Source organism: Propithecus coquereli, unplaced genomic scaffold (assembly GCF_000956105.1).
Source record: "Propithecus coquereli isolate 6110/MARCELLA unplaced genomic scaffold, Pcoq_1.0 Scaffold515, whole genome shotgun sequence".
Taxonomy (NCBI): domain Eukaryota; kingdom Metazoa; phylum Chordata; class Mammalia; order Primates; family Indriidae; genus Propithecus; species Propithecus coquereli.
The window spans coordinates 1031624-1053352 of NW_012151008.1; the positions used below are offsets into that span (position 1 = coordinate 1031624).

A 21729-nucleotide genomic window follows, 5' to 3' on the forward strand; every position below is an offset into this window, starting at 1 on the left:
TCTTCTTAGCACTTTTCTCATTTCTTCCATGAGGCTATTCTGAGAATGGGTGGGGGTGAGGAGGCAGAGTGATAGACTTGGAGTTTGTAGGAGTGAAAGATATCTATTTAATGGTAAAATAGTGACAGAAAGAGGCAGAGGTGACCTGTGGGACCCAGTCCCCCATTTTTGCTATTAAAAACAAATCTCATCTTGAAAGTCCAGTTTAGTAAGATCCCAAGACCCCTCTGAACACCAGCCTCCTGATCCTAATGCCTACTGACCATGGCTTCATTCGTGTTCCTTTTCTGTTTTTTCATTTTCAGCATTTTCTGGTTTTTTCATTTCTCTTTTTTCTCCCATTTCTGTTTTTCCCTGTTCTTCCAACTCTCTATGGCCTACTTCTGAAAGTTTCTTTAGTCCTTCTGATTCCTTTCCGCTTAATTCTCCTGAGAGTCTTTGGCTTAATTCTCCAGAAGGCTGCCTGTAAATTTCTCTTGATCCTCTCCTGCCCACTGGTAGTTTCCTGCCTGCATCTCCTAATCTTCTTGTGCCCAACTCTGACACGCCCTTGGCAACTTCTCCCGAACCTCTTCCGGCTTTTCCTGCTTCCTCTCCCTGCTGTGCACTTGCTGTGCTCTCCAGGGCCTCCCTGAGCGCCTCCTCGTCGTCGTCTTCTGTCTCTTTGTCGCTCTCGATCTGCTCTCTTTCCCACTCCTTCATCACCTTCTCAGGCTCGTCTCTCACTCTGCTCCTTTCCTTCTCCTTTGCCATTATCGTTTTCTCTTCAAACCATGAAGCCGCCTCTTCTGAAAAAACAAGAGAGAGGGGAGGAGATGAAAGTTCATCCCTGTGCATGCCTGTGCTTCTGAGAGGCGGCTGAGAGGCCCCAAGAACGACTGTTTTCACAAGCTCTTTAAATGGGTGCTGGCAGCACACGTTTCCAGGAGAGGAAGGGAACCATCATTTACTGGTGCCAGCCCAGCTCTGGGCATCATGGGAGGTGCTGTAGAGATTACACCATCTGGCCGTCGTGAAACTGTCATTGATTTGAGTCAAGGTACCTGAGGGTGCTGGAACAGCAGTCGCACAGTGGTCATGCTGCAACTAACTAAACGGCAGAGCTGGAACTTGAACCTAGGACAGGCTGACCCCAGAGCACATTCTCTTTTCTCTACAATAAATGGTACAGCTGCTGGGAAACGACAGAGGGTTCTTTTCTCCAGCATCCTCATTCTGCCGCTTTTTCTTTGTCCCGGGGAAGCGCGTTCATTGTTTGTTCCTACCGAAGTATGAGCAGGCTGCCAGCAGGAAGTTCGGGTGGAGACCTATCTACCTTACAGCCGGGGGTCCTCGCTCCTTGGTTTTAACAGTTACAGAGATAAGTGACCCATCCCGCTGGCGTCTCCCTCATTCTCTTCCTGGAAGGCGCAGGTGTCTACGACAAGGCGCCGGCCCTGGCTCTCCGTCTCGGGGTTCCCGGCCCTTCGGAGGCGAACACACGTGCGATGCTGCCACCTGCTGTTCTGAGAGGGAAGTGCCGGCAGTTCCACTCGCGCAGAGCCTTCCGGATGAGCTTTTGGGAGGACACTCAGCGTGGTGCGGGGAAGCCGCCAGGGAAGGCTGCATGGAGCATCTGCTTCCCTGCTGTCTCTCTCCACATCCGCCTCTCCTTTGGCTTCTTAGAGCAGCTCCCAGGGGATGTGGGGGCAGAGACAGAGCCCCTGTCTGAGGAGTTTGGCCACCACATGGCAGGTGCTGCATAATAAAGGGCTGTCATCTGGCTCCTCAGGTGCCCAGAAACTTCCTGCTGCTGGGCCTGGACCAGAGAGGACTTCACCCTTGGAGCCTCGGGGCTGCAGCCAGGAATGTGCACTGGGCTCCATCCTCCTGGGCCCCCAGCCCTGGCTCCCCTTGACTGCAATCTACCTGGAGTGGAGGCACCACCTGGCGGGGACAGGCAGAGGCTGTCTTCGTCACCAGAAATGGTGTGGCACCATGGCAGAAGCATGGGTTCTAGAGCCATACTGCCCGAGACAAAACCAACGTGCAGCTGTCACCCCCTGCCTCCATGTCCTCATCCGTAAAATCACTAAAACAATACTTCTGATCAGATAAGTCAGCCTTTAGGAGAATGCCTGGCCCACAGGGGGCATGAATGGCCATCAGCTACTGCTTTTTCTTTGTAATTTTTTTTAGTAGCTGGGACCACAGGCACACCAACAGCCACTGCTCTTATCGCCGCCTCCTCTAGGCCCGGCCTGCTGACCCCAGAAGCCTGGCTCTGGGCCACCTTCTGCTTCTCCTTCTCTCACTCCATCCCCACAGGCAAGGAGAGCCTCAGGGCAGAGGCCAAAGGCCTCTCTACTCCCTGGAGGCCTTGGGAGAAAGAATGTGACAAGGCCAGATCGCCAGCTGTTAGGCAGCCTCTTCACCTCAGCTCAACCTGGTGCCCCTCTGACACCTGCCCTTCCCACTGCTTGTGCAAGAGCGGTGCCACGTGGCAGGGGAGAGTCTGGCTCCGAGTTACCCCTCCCTAGCCGTGGGGCCCGGGCAGCTGGCTCACCTCACTCAGCCTCTTTTCCCCAAACAGTCCTTACCTTCCAGGTGGAGAGAGCCAGCAAGGTAATTCCTGTCAGGTGCCCGGTGCCTGGCATGCAGCTGACAGCCCCAGAAGTGTAGCCACTGTCGTTCTGCCTCTGTGACTTTGCTCCTGTTCTTCCTACTAGAAATTCCCTCCCTCTTCCATCTCTATCCTGGAAAACTCCTGGGCGTCTTTTGGAGCCAGGGTAGAGGATTCCTCCTTGTCGAAGCCTCACCTACCTCCCCGGAGGCGCCCTGCAAGCGGGAGCCCAGCAGCTGCCAGCTCCACTGGTCTGCCCTGCCCCTGTGGCTGTGCAAGAAGGGCCTCTGTCTCCCCAGAATCTAACCCTTTCCTGGCACGTGACAAGTGCTTAACAAGTATTTGGTGAAATAATTGAAGAAATAGATTAGTGGGCTCTCAGGGCCAACAGCTCAGCCCAAGATGAGCTGAACCTTCTCCTGCCCCAGGGACAGGCTGGGGCTGCTGGTGGCACTGAAATCAGAACGTGCAGGTGGGCAGTGCCAAGCTCCCAGACCTGGGCAGCTGCTGGGACATGTGGCTAGGCCCGAAGGAAGAGAAAGCAGAGGGAGAATGCTCAAGCTGCCTTCTTCACGGTTCCAGGAACTCACCTTTCTCTTTCTTTTCTTTGAGAGTCTCCCTGTAGTTGGTTTTCTTCAGTTCTTCGATGATGCCCTTGTTGGCATCGTCCAAGGCCTGTGGATGGTAGAGGGTGTGGTGAGCTCTTAGCCCTGTTTGCACCTGTTCCTTTCCTCACCTAAGCCCCAGTCCCAGAAGGCAGGGCTCTGGGGTAACCCTGCCACCCACGGCTTCCTTCTGGCTCCTCTGAAGACGCCTGCCCTCAGGTTACTCTGTACTTGGAATTATCCACAGTAAGTGATATGAGAGATACACACTGCAAGTCCACAGTCATTTCTCTCGGGCTTAGGCACGTATTTGGGACTCGTGTCTGTGTACAAATTTCTACCTAAAGTGGCTTTTGACTTCAATCAATGCAAAAAGACAATCCAAGCCCCTAAGCAAGGCAGCAAGCTGAGGAAGGGACCCAGGAATACACCGAGGGGACAGGCTGGGGGGCCTGGCCTGCCTTCAAAAGGGACTTCAAAGGTATTTGCAGTTTCTCCAACACGAGTTCCCATTCCACAGGGGCCTGGGCCAAGCCTGTGGGCACCTTGAGAGCAGGTTCTGTCCCTTGCTCACAGCATCCCAGGGGCGAGCCCCAGGAAGAGCCCCAGCAGCACTCAGAAATGTCTACTGAGCAGCCCTGGGCCTGGACGCTTGCTCTCCCTCGCAGTGTTGGTCTGCCCCCATACGCCCTTCTGCCTGGGACATGCCAGTCCAGGAGCATGAGGCATCAGGGACCTGGTCTCATGAGGAGTCACTGAGGGCCAACAGGCACCTTCTCTCTGCCTCTTAACCCTTCAATGGCTGCCCAGCCTTCAAGGCAACCTCAAACCCTCCTTGCTGGGAAAACCTCCAGCCCTGCCTCCAAAAGGGGGCTCTGTCACTCTGAATTCCCATGGTCCCTTATGGTACGGGTCAGGAACTAGGGTCTGTGCTTTTGTTTTAATCTTCTTGTTGACACCAAGCTTCTTGGGGGCCAGGACCACGGTCATATACCTTTGGGCTTCACAGCCTAGAGCTGACTCATGCTCATTAAATATTTACTGAATTAAATTGCCATGCAATCTATTTGCAGGGTGATCGCATGGAAGAGAACTAAATGGGAGACCACATATGTAAGTCATGCAGCACATGGTAGTTGAAGGTGGGAGCTCTTCCTCTGGAGGCCAAAGCTAGAGGCAGGGTAGACATACTGGGAGCCATGTCCCCTCCACAGAAGGAAGAGGACAGCAGTGTGATAGGCCTAAGCTTGCAAACAGCTCCCCATGAACTTCCTTCCCAAAAGACTGAGGGTGTAGGTTGCTTCCCTGCCATCTACAGCCCTTCGAGTCCAGGCTGGTGCACCGACTCTCTGGGGTCCTGTAACCTCAACCCCCTGCCATTGTGAACCCAGGCCCAGGGTCACTCTTCTGCCTGCCATGGGCCCTTGGTGCCCACAGCCTCCTACATCTTCAGTGTTCTTGCCCCTTCTCAGCCTGGCCAAACCCTGCTGTTCTTGTCCTTCAGAGCCTGGCATGAGGCCCACCTCCAGCTGGGAGTATCCTTGGGTGTCACTTCCCAGGGTCCCTGCTCCCTCTCCCAAGTGCCCACTGCATCTCCAATCTGGTCCCTGACGGAGGCCATGCCTCTTGTGCTGCCCACGAGTTATGCAATCTGGCCATTCTCAACCATGGCGCAAGCTCCCCAAGGACAGAGGCCCCATTTAATTCACTCTGGCAGATGCTTACTGGGGGTCAGCCATGTGCCAGTGCTGGTTTGGAATTTCAATGTGGGAATGGCTTAGGGACAGCAGCCCCGTTGGCAGTGGGAGGTGGGATGGTTAGGGGATTCCTCTCCAACCGCTTCTGTGCCTGTGAGGTCGCCACGCGGCCTTTCCTGAGCCTGTGTGCCTGCCTGAAGTGGCTCTGGGAGCGGTGTGGGTGAGGGAGCCCAACACACTTCCAAGTTTCCCTTGGGCTTCACCTTTGGTCTCTGACTCCTGACACAGTCTAGGCCAGCACTGTCCAACAGAAATTTCCGTGACAATGAGAATATTCTAGATCTGTACTATGCAGTACCCACGGGGTACATGTGGCTATTGACAATCTGAAATGTAGCTAGTGTGACTGAGAAATTGAATTTTACATTTTATTTACCTTTAATTAACTTTAAATAGCCACATGTGGCTAGCGGCTGCCTCACTAAGCAGTATGGGTCTGGGCACCTCCAAGTGAGCCACGTGGACACTGAGGGGGCACACGTGGGGGCTGTGGAAGCCGGGAGGGATGGGCACCTCACCCAGACTGAGGAGTTACAGAAGGCTTTCTGGAAGATCGGACTTCAAAGCGGAAACCTGAAGGTTGAGTGAGAGATAGCCAGGTGAAGGAGATGGGAAGGGACTGTTTAGGATATTCCAGACAGAGAGGTAACAGCATATGCTGAGAGGCATAAGAAAGCCTGTTCAGGAAAAGGCAGGACACTGGCTGGAGCTGGCATGCAAGGTGGTGGGGGGTGGGCACTGACCAGCGGGAAGGCTGGGGCGCCCACAGGGGAGAGGTTACCAGGGGCCTTCCCAGCCTCGGCCCAAAAAAGCCAAGAACAGAGACACCCAGGAACCAAAAAAGGGTGTGAGCAAGAGAATGAAGAAATCACACTGTGTCTTGGAGTCTCCTGGAAAAGGTAGTATTTTTCAAACTGCAAGTCCTAAAATCAGTTTAGAAGGTCTGAACTAGCATTAAATAAAACAAAATGATAAAGAAAATAGAATACAATAGAAAATATTAACGTGCATAGTACATAGTAGGGGTAAATGTGTCTTTTTTAAACTTTTGTTTCTGTTTTTTGTTTGTTTCGAATAAAACTATGTGTACTGGGTCACTACACAAACTGATGGCAACAGCAAACGCTTCAGAGCCGTTGCCCTGCACGGGGTGTGTCCTGCACTTGGTGGGGAGTAAGTGGCAGTGGAGGGGGAGCTGAGGGCCCAGCCACCTGAGCCCTGTCCCCACACCCAGGGCCCAGCAGGTGACAAGGCTCACACTGATGATGGCCTGCTGCGCCTCGCTGTTGTGCACAAGCTTCGCCCTCTCCAGGGCCTTCTCAAAGTTGTTCACAGCTGACTCGAAGTCTCTCAGCTTCACTGCAGGGCAAGTGGAGAAGGCACATCAAACGTAGATTGTGACATTGTGTGCTACGCAACGGAGCCCCTGGCCCGCCTGGCCGTGCCCCATGTGCATTAGCAGCTAGTGTAAGCTGGAGTCAGCCCCCGGCCCCGGCGGCATCACCGAGCTGCTCAGCACCCTCCTTTCCATCACTGTCCTGGGCCATCTCACCACTGAGGACCAGAGCCTTGGATGTCAGGCCGTTCGAAGGTGTCAGTGAGGGAAAGGGACCTGTGGTGTGAGCCAGTGCACACATCGTCTGTCTCCAGGGCATAGGAGACAACCCCATCTTGCCCCATCTTTAGATTGTTCCAGAAGAGGAAATTCGTATTTTTTAAACAGTCATTCAAATCTTTCAAAAACACTGTGCAGGGAGGAGGGGACGGGTATACGCATACACAAAGAGTGCGATGCGCACCATCCGAGGGATGGACACACTTGAAACTCAGAGTTGGGGGGGGCAAGGGCAACATATGTAACCTAAACATCTGTACCCCAATAATATGCTGAAATAAAAAACCAAAAAAAACCAACACTGTGCAGACCAAACAAAATTTGGAGGTTTGGATATGCCCCATAGGTCAGCTACTGGAACCTCAGCTCTCTCGAGTCCAGCTCCCACCCCAAGGTCACCCAGCAGTTAGCACCAGCACCAGTTGGTGCTGGGAGTGGAGTGATTGATTGATTGTTTGATTGAATTGTGCCCTTTAAAGGAGCTTCACTCACGCCTGTAATCCTAGCACTTTGGGTAGCTGCAGTGGGATCACTTGAGCCCAAGAGTTTGAGACCACCCTGGGCAATAGTGAGACCCTGTCTCTACTAAAAATAGAAAAATTAGCTGTGTGTGGTGGTGAGCACCTGTAGTCCCAGCTACTCGGGAGGCTGATGCAGGAGGATCGCTCAAGCCCAGGAGTTTGAGGTTGCTGTGAGCTAGGCTGATACCATGGCATTCTAGCCTGGGCAACAGAGCGAGACTCTGTCTCAAAAAAAAAAAAAAAAAAAAAGAATGCTTGTGTAAGAAGTACGAAGGCAGGAGGAAGTGGCCCCATACATGGATACATGGGCACTGTTTTAAGGGTGACACCATGCTGTGCTGTTCTGCAGCTGAGCTCAAGGGCAGGGGTAGCCAGGCTTTGCTGAAAGTAGGCACTTACCTCGCGCTGGCCAGAATGGAATGATTTATCCCAACTCTCAGAATTAATCTGAGGGGCAGGGAAACACTGGGATGGTAAACTCAGCCCACAGGATTCCCACCCTTGGGGAGGCAACTGGGCCTGAAGGCTGGAAAATGTAGGGTGGTCATCTCTGAGCCCATACCTTGTGCCTGAGCCACCAGAACGCTGGCATTCAACTGCCACTCAACGTCCCCTTCCTCCTCGGCGCATTGCTGGGACTTCTCGCCATAATTCTGGGCCTGCCAGGCCTGATCCAGCTCCAAGTAGCAGTGGCCAATCTCATGGAACAGCCAGGTCTTCTCCAGGGTGGTTTTTGCCAGTGGGATCTTCTCTTCCCACCTGGGAACAGGAAGAACCAGGATAAGTGTTTTCCCCTCCAACTGTGCACAGTGCCACAGTTTGAGGCCAAGGCTTCCTGCTGGGTGGCAGAATAAAACTTGTTCTACAACTACCAGTCCTTTTTTTATTTTTTTTTTTGGAGACAGTGTCTCACTCTGTTGCCCTGGGTAGAGTGCAGTGGTATCATCAGAGCTCACTGCAATCTCAAATTCCTGGGCTCAAGTGATTTTCCTGCCTCAACCTCTAAAGTAGCTGGGACTATAGGTGCTCGTCACCATGCCGAACTAATTTTTCTATTTTTTGCAGAAATGGGGTCTCGATATTGTCCAGGCTGGTCTTGAACTCCTGGCCTTGAGCAATCTTCCTGCCTCAGCCTCCCAGAGTGTCAGGATCACAGGCATGAGCCACCAAGCCCGGCCTGTTCTTTTAGATACAAGGGTGGAGTTAATAATCATTAACATATTTTAAAACTACTAAAGTTATTTTGGTGATATCTATGGGATGTTGAATTATTTTATTTTTGTTGTTGTTGTTGTTTTATTTATTTTTTTTGGAGACAGAGTCTGACTCTGTCACCTGGGCTAGAGTGCTGTGGCATCAGCCTAGCTAACAGCAACCACAAACTCTTGGGCTCAACGATCCTCTTGCATCACCCTTCTGAGTAGCTGCGACTATAAGCATGTGCCACCATGCCCAGCTAACTTGTTCTATTTTTAGTAGAGATGGTGTCTCACTCTTGCTCAGGCTGGTCTCCAACTCCTGACCTCAAGAGATCCTCCCACCTCAGCCTCCCAGAGTGCTAGGATTACAGGAGTGAGCCAACACACCCAGCCTATGGGATGTTGAATTTGATACAACAGTTGAAAATAATATTTAAAAATAGCACTTGAAATAACATAAAAATAATGTTAAAGAAAATTATTAAGTATATATGGGAAAATCAACATTAAAAAGATTGGAATGAAAAAACAAAATATCAATAAAAGAACAGGATTAGAATTAGTACTGTCTTTGGGTGGTGGTACTGAATAATTTTTTCTTCTACTTCTCTGTATTTTCCGACTTAATATTTTAATAAGAATGTATTTATTATAAAACAGTTTATTGCAGAAAGATAGTAATAGGTGGGTGAACTTTGATACTTCTCTGTCTTTTAGCACATAGACACCAGAAGCCATTCAGGAATCCAAATTATGTAGAGCAGGAGGCTGCTGGTGAACAAGTCTGTTTTCATAAAGCAACGAGAACATGAAGGACAATTTCTCTCCATGCTAAGTGAGGGGACCCAGCGAGCTGGCTCTTCTGGTCTGGGCTGGTCTCCAGGCCTGGGCCTCCTCCAAGTCTTGTTGGGGCTGAGCCCATCCCACTGAGCAGATAACCAGCCCCAGGGCTAGACATCAAAAGTCTGGCAGTTGGGCCATCTGAAGAGCTCAGACACTGTTCCCAATGTCCCCACACAACCATAAAGAGTCGCAGACTAGCCTCAAAAAGAGGTCTCAGAGGTCAACTGGTCCTCCAGTATCTGAACTGGACCAAAGGTAAGAATCACCTGGAGTGTAATTAAAAGTGGTTCCATGACTTCCAGCCGACACCTGTAGAGTAAGAATTTCTAGGGGAGAGGCCCAGTAATTCATACGCCCAACAAGTACTACAGGTGATTCTTATCGCTGGGAAATTTTGAAAAATGCTGATTCCATTCCATTAATTCATTTATCTGATGAGCCCCAGAGTTTAGAAAGTGGCTTGCCAAGCTGGGTGCATTGCCTCTGATCCCAGTTATGTGGAAGGCTAAGATAGCAGGATTGCTTGAGCCCAGGAGTTCAAGACCAGCCTGGACAATACAGCAAGACCTCATCTCAGAAAAAAAAAAAAAAAGTAAGTGACTTACCAATGGTCACCCAGCAGAACAAGAAGCCAAACCCAGGTGTTCTAATACCTCTTTGCCTGGCAATCTGACCCTAGGCTGAGATTCCAGTGTGAAGGTGGGACATCCCAGCCCTCAAAGGGGCAATTCTTGGTCACTCACGTGTCAATGGCTTGCTGGAATTTCCCAACTCTGGCAAAAACCCTGCCAATGTTGTCAAGGGCTCTTGATTTTGCATCAGGAAGGTCACTGTGGGGAAGAAGCAAAGCAAGCCATTCACTAGAAATCAGCTGTTCTAGGCACCATGGAAATATTAATAGAAAAGAAAGCAAAGCAGGGGCCCTGGCCTCAGGGTTCCAGCTGGAGGAATGATTCCCAGGCTGACAAGCCTGTGGCCCACAGGCCCCCTCCTGCCCTTTCCGGAGGGTAATCAGTCAACAGCTCAAAAAGATGCTCCTTTATTTATTTATTTTTTGAGGAGAAGGAAAGAGAAGTTTATTAATTTGCCAGCAAAATCAAGATGCTTCTTTGATGCATCAATTTGCCGTCTAGGAATCTACATTAAGAAGATAATTTGAGGCCGGGCATGGTGGCTCAGGCCTACAACCCTAGCACTCTGGGAGGCCACGGTGGGAGGATCACTTGAGCTCAGGAGTTCAAGACCAGCCTCAGCAACAGCGAGACCCCATCTCTACTAAAAATAGAAAGAAATTAGCCGGACAACTAAAAATAGAAAGAAATTAGCTGGACAACTAAAAATAGAAAAAAATTAGCTGGGCAGGGTGGCACAAGCCTGTAGTCCCAACTACTCGGGAGGCTGAGGCGGGAGAATCACTTGAGCCCAGGAGTTTGAGGTTGCTGTGAGCTAGGCTGACGCCATGGCACTCTAGCCCAAGCAACAGAGGGAGACTCTGTCTTGAAAAAAAAGAAAAAGAAAAAGAAGATAATTTGAAAAGAATGGTCATTAAAGGACAGTTTATAACGATAAACACTGGAAACAATCTAAATGTTATCAGTGCCCAAGCAATGGCAATTTTTATGTATGAAAAACATCTATGATATGTTAAAAAGTCAAATTAAGGAGAGTATACTATGTATTCATATATTGCCTCAATTGTGTTAAAAAATATATATGTGGGCCTGAAGCAAGTTGCTATGCTCCTGGCTTTGAAGATGAGAAAGGAACCACGAGCAAGGAGGGCAGTGAATGCAGCTCTAGACGTTGGAAAAGGCAAGGGAACAAATTGTCCCCTCGAGCCTCTGGGGGGAGTACAGCCCTATGAGCACCTCGATTTTAGTCCAGTGAAAATGATTTCAGACTTCTAACCTCCAGAACTATAAAAGAATAAATATGTGTCATTTTAAGAGAAATACCAAAAAATGTAGGTATTTTTAAGGAAGTAGAGAATATAAGTATAACTATTAACGATTGCCCAGAGAAAATGAAATTATGAGCGATATTTTCAATTATATCCACATAATTTTAATTTTTCACAGTACTCATGTATCATCAAAAAAAATTAAGGTATTTCAATAAAGAAGGACAACTGTGGCTGGGCGTGGTGGCTCATGCCTGTAATCCCAGCACTTTGGGAGGCCTGGGCAGGAAGATCACTTGAAGCCAGGAGTTTGAGACCAGCCTGGGCAACATAGTGAGATCCTGTCTCTACAAAAAATTTAAAAATTTGCTGGGCATAGTGGTGCATGGCTGTAGTCCCAGCTACTCAGAAGACTGAGGCAGGAGGATCGCTTGAGCCCAGGAGCTCCAGGCTGCAGTGAGGTATGATGGTGCCACTGCACTCCAGCCTGGGTGACAGAGCCAGACCCTGTCTCTTAAAAAAAAGAAAGACAGACAATTGTTCCCCTTACTTTGGTTCTTTATGGTCACCATATGAACGTTCTGATTTCTGTTAAAAAATACGTCCCCACAACAAATGAAATGGTAACTACCTCCCTAATCTTAGTTCTCCCAACAGCACCCCCTCTCCCTCCCTCCTTTCTCAAGCAAGGCTCTGCCCCCAGCACCACTGAAACCCAGTGAGAGCCTTCACCCTTGCCCTGCTTCACCCCTCCTTAGCACCGCTTCCATGGAGTGTCCTCTGTACCATCCCCCCACTGGTGCCAGGCCTATCTTTCAAAATGCAAATCAGACCAAGCCATTCTTCTACCTAAGGTCCTTCATCACGTTCCACAGAAACACACACAAATAACTGCAGAGCTTCACAGGAGCACTGTTTGTACTGGCAAAAGTGGAACGACTTAAGTGTCTGCCCACAGAGATGTAGTTAAATACGTCACTGAGTGTGGCGAAATGCCTTTCTGCAAAGTCATTCAAAGAATGAGACCCTTTCCAAGCCATATTCTCTTTAAAAAAAAAAAAAAAAGCGTAATAACAAACCGCTTTTGTTTTTAAAATTCTGCGTGTGTATGTAAACAAAAGTATGCAGGTAAATACATTGGAAGGGGCCAGAAAGACACATTCCAACAAGATCCCAGGGAAGTATGTAGGAAGGTGGGTGGAGGACTTGCAAGTTTTGCTCTGACCAAGGCCAACAGCGCAGTGCTGGCGAACAAATAAACTCCTTGCCCGGCCTCAGTGCCTGTGGGTCCCCAGCCCCGTCCCACCACCTGCAGTGCTCCGCATCCTCCACCCCTGCCACATCTCTCTGCCAAGATGCCCTCCCCTGCCTCTTGTCCACCTTGCCGCCCTAACCCTGCTGTCCTCTCTGAGCCCGCGCTGTGCTCCTGCCTGCCTCTCTCCCTGGACCCTGGGCCACGCTTTGCACCTGCTGCTCTCATAGCTCCTCTGAGTCAGTCTCCCCTTCTAGTCTCCAAAAAAAGAAATCACAATAGCAACGAGAAAGCATGCAATCAAATCCTGTATAGAGTATTCAGAGAAATAAATGAGGGCTGGGGGCGTTGGAGGAGCTACTTAGCCCAGCAAGTGGCTGATTAAAATGAGGGCGTGCAGGGTACTCAGGACTCACAGGTAAGCGTGGAGCTCTGTCTGAGTGAGGCCCTTTTGTAGAAATTAAAAAGAAACTAACGTTGCTAAGGAACACCTGTTTACTTATTCAGTCACTTAGCACTCATTTATTACTGGCCCATACTGCAGCAGGTGCTGGGAATACAACATAGCCCTTTCCGAAGTCCAGAGTGTAACGGGGCAAACAGGGTACCTGTGGAGAGGGAGCGCGGGGAAGGGACTTCTTTTTTTCTTTTGAAACAGGGTCTCACTCTGTTGCCTCCGCTAGAGTGCAGTGGCGGCATCGGCATCGTAGCTCACAGCAACCCAAACTCCTGGGCTCAAGGATCCTCCTGCCTCAGCCTCCTGAGTAGCTGGGACTACAGGTGTGCACCACCATACCTGGCTAATTTTTCTATTTTTTGTAGAGATGGGGTCTCGCTTTTGCTCGGGATGGTCTAGAACTCCTGGGCTCAAGCCGTCCTTCTCCTGCCTTGGCCTCCCAAAGTGCTAGGATTACAAGCATGAGCCACAGCACCCAGCCCATGAGGGATTTTTAAATCACCCCTGGGGCACTAGGAAGGCTTTCCTGAAGGGGGCTCCTTATTAAAATGTTGAAGAATGAGTGGGAGGCAACCCGACACACCCAGGGCTGGGGGAAGGGGAGGCAGTGTGGTTCGGGGACTGGCTGGAGCAGTGCAGGCTGGCAGCCTCTGCCTGGCTTGAGTGTGTGCACAGAGCTCTGCACTGGCTGGGCCCAGGATGCCCTGGGGCCTGAGGAAAGCCAGGTCAAGGGAGGCCAGCTGAGGTCAAGTCAGGAAGGGCAGCCTATGTTGAGCAGGCTGCTGGAACTTCATCATAACCACAGGATTGGTTTTTACAGAAGGGCCAGCTGATCTGCAGGAAGCCCAGGTCACAGGAAACAGGCAAAAAGTGAGGAGGGTCAGGACTGAATTGTGGGAGGGAAACAGAAGGCTGGGATAGGACAGAGGAGGAGACGGGAGGAGAGGGCAGAGGACGTGGCCAGGGTTGGGCGCAAACAGTGACAGAAGGGAGGTATCTGGGAAGCCTTTTGGGCTTTTCTGGCTTGGGGACTGAGTGGCCAACAGTGCCATCCACAGGGATAGGGAATCCTGGAGCAAGAAGTGTGGAAGATAAGGGATTCTGATTTGAACGTGAGAAGTCTGGGATTGCTGTGGGACATTCAAATGGAAATGCCTTACAATCAGCTGGACATGCAGCTCCGGGGCTCCGGAGAGAGGTCTGGCGAGAAGTAAAGATTTTTAAGTCATTTGTGCATGGGAGATGGTTGGATCCAAGGTTGGATCCACATCTTATTTAATCCTCACAATCTCTCTGAGATGCTATTATTATACCTTCATTAGAGATGAAGAAACTGAGGCAAAGAACGACAATCGAATCCACGTAGCTTCTAAGTGGCAGAGCCTGGATGCAAAAATGAGTCTGTCTTTAAAGCTGTTTTTTCCCTACTTCTGGAATGGCCAATGTGTGATACTCCTGCTCAGCACGGCGGGGGCAGGTGAGAAACGAACTGAGAACGGATGGCATGTGGGGCCTGGATCAGTGAAAAGGGCAGGGGACAGGCGTGTTCAGGGAGGCCCGACCCCAGCGGAAGACTGCTGTAGGAGGGTGACACAGAGCTGGGTTTAGAGAGGGCCTTGAGGGCCAGAAGGGGTTTGGTTTTTGTTTTTTTTTTTGACAGAGTCTCACTTTGTTGCCCAGGCTAGAGTGCCATGGCGTCAACCTAGCTCACAGCAACCTCAAACTCCTGGGCTTAAGCGATCCTTCTGCCTCAGCCTCCCGAGTTGCTGGGACTACAGGCATGCGCCACCATGCCCGGCTAATTTTTTTGTATATATTTTTAGTTGTCCAGCTAATTTCTTTCTATTTTTAGTAGAGATGGGGTCTCGCTCTTGCTCAGGCTGGTCTGGAACTCCTGAGCTCAAACGATCCTCCTGCCTCGGCCTCCCAGAGTGCTAGGATTACAGGCGTAGCCACCGCACCAGCCCTGGGGTTTGGTTTTTAACCTGCAGGCATTGAGGGGCCCAGGCCTGCCTGTCGGCAAGGGAAGGAGAGTTGATGGAGGAAAAGCATGTGACTCTAGAGATCTGTGGGAGGAGGTGGAGAGAGAAGGCAGAGGCAGGGAGGGCAGCGGTGGTAGCCAAGGTTTGGGTGCCATGCGCCTGGTCAGCACCGTGTGATCTGAGCCCCACCCACTCTTCTCTGGCAGTGCCGGGTGCTCTCCAGCCTCATGCTTCCTCCTGCCTCAGGGCCTCCCCATGTGCATCCCCAACGTCCACTCAAGTCCCCCTGGAACGTATTTCTTACAGCACTGGATCCTGTACTTTTCCCCCATGGCACTTATCACAGTTGCAAATAAGCTATGCCCCTTTTTGACACATGCAGGGAAATGGCCCTTGTGTTTGCTCACTGCTGTGTTCCCAATGCGAGCAGCCTCTGGCATGTCTGGGGCTTGCCATGTGCCTGTTGAGGTGATGTAAGAATAAAAATATTCCTAAGAGCCAGATCATTAGGAGCTTTTTGGAATTTTGAGCCACTACCCTCTTTGTGGCAGAAAAGCTAACAGCCTAGATTTGCTCCCTATCCCCAGTCCCGGGCAGGTGGTTGCTACCTCTGGAGGAATCTGCCTCAGGCATGCAGGGCAGAAAATGGGTGCTAAGCCACCAGCAGCCCTGGCAAAGGCCACTCAGAGCCTCAGACCCCACTCCTCTCTAGGCCCATGGCCTTGGCCTGCCCCAGGGCACTCACTATTCCTTGGCAATCTCCAGGTCCTTTCTGTGGCTCTGCAGGGCTGCCGCCATCTGCCCCAGCTCCATCTGGGCATTCCCTATGCAGCTGTACAAGTTTCCAACCAGTTCATCCTTGTTGGGTACCTCTTCTTTGTTCCATTCTAGTACCTTCTTCAGCACTTTCTCAGCTTTCTGAAGGCTCCCTTCGGCACTGCCGCTGGTCAGCACTGGGAAGGGAAAGGGGTGATGTGGAGGTGATGGTGGCCTCCCCTTGGCTGATGGGGTAACTCCTCTTCCCACAGATACCATCCACAGGTCAGAGAGCCCAGGGGCTCAGGAGACTACTGCTCCCTCCCCACCTGGCAAGGGACTGCAGGCATCTGCCCTGCCCCTCTGAGAACACCGCCTACACATGTCGATGTCCTCCAGGTTCTTGAGGATGTAATGGGCTGTCTGCGAGGGACTGCGTTTGCGGTCCCGCAGCCATTTCTCTTGCATCAGCTTTCGGTCCCGCTCCCTGGCGTAGATCGGCTTCTGCTGCCTCCAGAAGTCGCTGCGGGTGTCCAGGTAGTTGATACCTGTCATGATGAGGTCCTCCACGGTCAGGCCGCCCTTCATGGTGCCTCTGATCAGGTCTGTGGGGAAGGGGTGTGAGGAGGCGCCAAGGAGAACAGGCCTCTGAGGGAGTCACCTCCTCTTGGCTATGGTCCCTGTGGCAGGGCCCTCTGTGAGGAGTCCTGCCTGGAGTTGCAGAAACGGTGAGGAAAGTGAGTGCAATGGTGGCAGAGTGGGTTTATCCAGGCCAGGATGAGACCAGAGCCCCCTTTTAGGAACTTCCATGGTATAGACCCCTCATGGCAAGATCTGAGGAGCTAGAAGGAACAGTGGTAGCTCACTGAGAAGCCTCTAGCCCTCAGGGATCCCCCATTTCAAGCTGTGTCCTCAGAGCAGACTGAGTCTAAATGTATGACCTGGCCCAGGCTGCCAGTGCCCAGTGATTCCCCAGGTGCCAAGTGGGCCAGTGCGTGCTGGGAGCTGGAGGACAGTGCGTGCCCAAGCCCTTCCCACGGCCTGCCCAGAGGTTAGAGCCGGTAGCAAAGCTGCAAGGCCACTTGGGGTAATGTTCAGGCCACCCCTTCCCTCCATGGCAGGTCCTCTGGAGAATGGGAAGCATTCAAGTCTGTTACCCAGGAGATGTGGCAGCAATGAAGCTGTCCCTGTGTCACGGCCCTGCAGGGAACCCTGCACATGACCTTGGGAAGTCAGTTCTGGAAAAAAGGCATTTGCTTCAAGGGTGACCTCTGCTCAGCCTTACCAGCTAATGGCAATACTGCCACCCCCATGTTTATGTGAGACATTCATTTTAGGGCTCTGTCCTATGTCCTGTCACTGGCAGCACAGTGAGGTAGAAAGAGCACTGGACTAGAGGTCAGGAGGCCTGGGTTCCAGTGTTGATTCCACCACTAACTTGCTTGTCACCTTGGAAAAGTTGCTCCCCATTCAGGGTCCCTATTTCCTAATCTATGAAAGAAGACATTGGAACAGATGATGTTTCAGAACATTCTAGCACTAATATCCTTGGATTAAAGCACCTGTCTGCCAGATTCCTTTGCCCACTGTACAGACTGAAGGCCCAGGGGACCTTCAGGGATGATAGTGGTAAAGGAGCCCAAATCTCTGTTGTTCCTGCCCAGGGTACCACAGAGCTTAAGAGCAATGGCTCTTTAACCAGACTTCCTGGATTCAAATACAAGCCATGTTGTTGCCTACCTATATGTGTACTTAGGTTCCACAGGTCTGCGCTTCAGTTTCCTCATCTGTAAAATGAGTCTGCTAATAAAACCTGTCCATAGGTATATGTCAGATAATATTACATGATGGGCTCTGCCTCTCTCTCGTGCATTAAGCATCCACCCGGATTTCCTTTGCCCCAAGTCCCCATGCCAACAAAGTGTCAGAAACCTTCATCCAGTAGAAGCTTCTCCAGATACTCTTTGTCCACGTAGAGCTCCCCCAGAAGCTGGCGGACAATCTTCTCACTCTTGGGTGAGCCCCTCCGCTTAGACTCTGTCTTGGTGTGGTATGAGATGTGTTTCATTGGATGGAGCTTCTGCTGGGCTTTCATATTCTGGGAAAATGAAGCAACATCCCACAGAGCTTCAACAAGGTGCACAGTGTACCCAGCCATGGCCCCAGAGTCTGTGATTCCAGATTTCTCCAACTCCAGGACCTCTCTGTGGGCTGAGAACCATGGAGTATGCCTGGTCGGGCAACAGCTAGACTCCCAAGACCTCTCTGGAGCTGGGGCAGAATCCCATGGCTACCCATGATGGGCAGGAGCTAATAGATTCCAAGCAAGAGGGCCACCAAAACCTGTGCTTCCCAGGTACACATGGCCTCTTCCCTTAGAAGGACATAACCACAGAACCAGGGCCCTTACCTCAGCCTGCTTGCTTAAGAAGGAAAGGTCCCCTTTGTTTTCCAGCTTAATTGAAGAAGGACCTACAAGGACAGAAGCTGGAGCTCAGGTTGACCAGGCCTCCCAGGCACAACCTATCATATATTTTGATGTGGAAATGGCTGCCTTTGGCAGGGCGATGGTGGAGGCTGTGGTAAAGCTGGTCCGGAGCCAGCGTAGCAGGCAAATGGTGCCGGCTGTTGGGTGTAACACTCTTCTAGGAGCTGGACAGCCCCAGCTAGCCCACAGCCATGGCAAGCAGATTTCCAAACAAAGGGAGGCCCTGGGCACAGGGGCATTCCCCTTCACGTGCCATTGCCATTCCCACACTCTGCCACCCACAGTGGCAAACTCTCACCCACCTCCCCCTTCCATTGAGCTGATTGGTAAGGCAAGCCCCTTAGTACACAGGTGATGAGGGAGGAAGCCAGGGACAGGGAAGGCTGGACCCCATTGTGTCTTATGATACCAGGCTAAAGGTAGGCCTACTTTGAAACAGCCATTCTAACCTGGCCTTTAGGAAAACCAGGTGCTGCAGCACTCAGTAGTGGATCAGGGACTGGTCCTCCCAGTGGACAGTTTGTAACCCTCAACAGTGTTAGCAGTAGCCAAATCCAAACGTGGGACTCCCTGTAGGCCTGGTAGCAGTTGCTCACCCACTGCACTTCAGGCCTTCCTCTAAACCTAAGGATTCCAAGAGCCTTGTGGATAAGGATATGTGCCCTGTGATCACTCACTTCCCACTGAATTGTTGATGGCTTCCTGGGCTTTCTGAATTCCAACTTTGAATTCCCGATCAGGCCGCAGCTTATAGCCTCGATGATAGAACACCAAGGCAAACTCAAAGTCTCCCATGGTATACAATGTCTCGGCTTTTTGTAAAATCCCCTGGAATGAGAGGAAGTCAAATCAATGTGGACAGACAAGGCCTTACAGGACTCAGATGTAGCAGAACAGAAGGGTCCTGGGTTGAGGGTCAAGGCTGGGACACAGGGGCACGGAGCTAGGCAAGTGACCTATGGAGAGAAAATGGCACCAAACACTAGGCAGTCTGGCCAGTTCTTTAAGTACTTGTAACCAGAGGCTGCTACAGGCAATAGCAGTGGTGAAAGCAAGATTGAGTCCTCCCACCCATGCAGTCACCTTGCAGAAAGTTGGGTCACTCTGGAGTGAATCCTCAGCATCCTTCAGGGATTTCTCCAAGTCTCCCATCTTTAGGAAGCACTTGGAGCGGGCAACCAGGCAGTTCTTGTCTCCATTCTGAAGGTGAAGAGCCTGAGAAAGGAACCACTCAGGTTGACAGGCACCATGAACAACAAAGGTGAAGCTCAACTGGAAAGGGCAGCCCAGTCCCTCCTGCAGTTTCAAGGGGACTCTTCAGGCCAGCAAACGTGCTCTGGATCTTATCAGACAAAAGCAGCGTAACACTGATCTTTGCTCAGTCAACTTGATTATCTGCACGTAGCTCATCTTGAACAAGGTCGAATCACAACTATTGTGGAAGCTACTGGTTGAGATGCAAGAATATGCTACTCTGTGGATACACTGACTTTCTGCCAATGCCTAAGATGCCCCCAATCCACGCAGGCAATAGAACCAAAGGATGTTTTATGCACACCAAATTCAACCGCAAACCTGAAATGGCTACACCACACTCTCAAGACGAATTTCAAAGGCTAAGCATTCTTAAGACAGACAAAACGGATTTTAGGACAAAATGCAATCTGCAAGAAGGCTGCATGCCACTAGCCTTCTCTTTTTACGTAGCTAATTTAGAACTAATCACTATTTTAGGCGATTACCATGAAAATGCCAGGAAAACTGAAATTGTGATTTTTGGCCCTAAAATGGAGGTGGGTGATTCCCACATTCTCCATGTCCTCTTCTTCTGTTAGAGATTATTGCCAGTCTGTGGTTGTACTGTCCTTCCGGAGGTATCAAACTGTACCCATCCCTTTCTAGGACCTTCCTATTTTTCTAAGAGGAAGTAGCTACTGTCTCTCCTGGAAACAGACCACTTCTCATCCAAAGCTACCTTCCTTGGGGTGTCCTTTTTTCTCTTCTCTGCCTGGGCTTCTCCAGGATGGGAGATGGTTCAGCAAGAGGAAAATGAGTGGGGGCAGGGCTCCTGAACTCGATTGTTCACCCATCTGGTCATCATTTCTGGTTTTAGGGTATGGTTGGTGATTGAAAGGGACAAAAGACTGAGTAGCAGTTGAGCAGCTTGACTTTAGAGGGAGTCTCAGGACTGGTTAGAGAGCTATCCTACCACTCCCTTTGGAATAAGAAGCAGGCTACTTGTAGCAAAAGAAATTGTCGTTAAGAATATCTCATAGTTTACCTATGTGGATGTATAGTCTGATGGTTAGCACCTCAGCACGGGAGTCTAAGTGCCTTTGAATCCTTCCTCTGTCACTTGCTAGTTCAGTGATCTTGGGCATGTTGCTCGACTTCGCTATCAGTTTCCTCATTTATAAAATGCAGTGATGAGAGTATCTCCCTCATAGGATTGTGCTGCGCTCAGCAGTGTGCCTGATATCCTCAAACAGTACCCAATCCCCTTAGGGTAGGGCGGTGCAATTTATACTAAAGTTATTATAATAATGTTAGTTACTTACTGACCACCTTTTATAAGCAACTCTGTGCCGCAGACATCGTGGCTTCTACATTCAACCTCCCTGCCAATCTCACGGTCAATGATGGGAAATTGAGGCTGCTCTGTGGAAAGGAGGCCAGTTTATCACGAAACATTTAAGTAAAAGTAGAGGAAGAGGTCACTGTTATGGAGAGAAGGGAGAACGCAATTGGGAACTGGTAGAAATGACCAAGCACGGGGCTTATCTGTGACAGTGCTGTATCAATCAGGAATCAGTGAATAATAGAAACAATAGTGTTCTCCAGGCAGCATCAAAGCCTCAGTGTTAACTGTAATCGAAAGTGGTGACAGGTGGTGGACAGGTTCAGAGCGCGACTCACGTTGCTGAAGCTCTGGACGGCTTTAGAGAATTCCCCACACAGGTAGAGCCGCTCGCCCTCCGCCATGTAAGAGGGAAAGGTGCTTCGTAAGACCTCGACTTCGGGGTCTGACATGGTGACCAGATTTGGAAACGCGAAAGCAGAGAAATAGAGGAAAAGAAGCTGGAGAACCTCCTTTCGGCTTGTGGAAGCTCCGTCTCTTGGCAACCGAGAGGCGCAGAGTGACTTCCGGTCCCGCCCCTGGCTCCAGCGGCGCTGGGACCTCTGATACATCCGCCTGGCGTGCGCATGCGCCCTGCAGCGGCGCACTGGTTAGGGTAGTGATCAGCACGTGGCTGGTGGCTGGTGGCTGCCGGGCGGGCGAGCTCACTTGTGTTTGCTGTTGCACTGTCCGTCCGTTCTCCCCTGAGTTGCCACGTGGAAAGGCTACTGTACAAGGCAGCCAAGAAAATAGGAAGGGGGTGGAGGCAAAGTTCCAAATAGAGATAAGGCTTACGGGGTCAAGGGTATATGCCCTACTTACCGCCACTGGGGGAGAGAGCACTCAGCTTGGAGTCAGAATTTTGGGGTTATTTTCACTACTGTCACGTCCTTACTACGTGACCCTGCGAGAGGCATATAAGTGCTCTGAGCCTCGAATGTTCCACCTGCCAAATGAATGTGAAAATAGTAGAACCCTCAGGGATGTGAGGATTTGCATTGAGACTACATGGAATATGTTAGGTTCAACATAATTTAACACATTTATTGAGCATCTGCTAGAAGCAGGCCTTGACCAAGGCCTATCCTGATATCCTTCCCTATTCACTCACTACCACCACCAAAAAAAGCGAACT

The 21729-nt window shown here is 50.7% G+C and overlaps 1 protein-coding gene across 1 annotated transcript; it reads right to left on the bottom strand.

Annotated features, from left to right (window-relative positions):
* Positions 1–90: 90 nt before the first annotated feature.
* Positions 91–21101, bottom strand: TTC25 (tetratricopeptide repeat domain 25). Its single transcript, XM_012656689.1, has 12 exons — positions 20894–21101; positions 19061–19192; positions 18655–18805; positions 17900–17961; positions 17422–17587; positions 15870–16094; positions 15479–15686; positions 9886–9972; positions 7663–7859; positions 6223–6323; positions 3193–3277; positions 91–788 (listed from the first exon to the last, which is right to left on the bottom strand). The coding sequence occupies exons 1-12, from the start codon at positions 21005–21007 to the stop codon at positions 271–273; spliced, it is 2046 nt and encodes a 681-aa protein (XP_012512143.1). The 5' UTR covers positions 21008–21101; the 3' UTR covers positions 91–270.
* Positions 21102–21729: the final 628 nt, after the last annotated feature.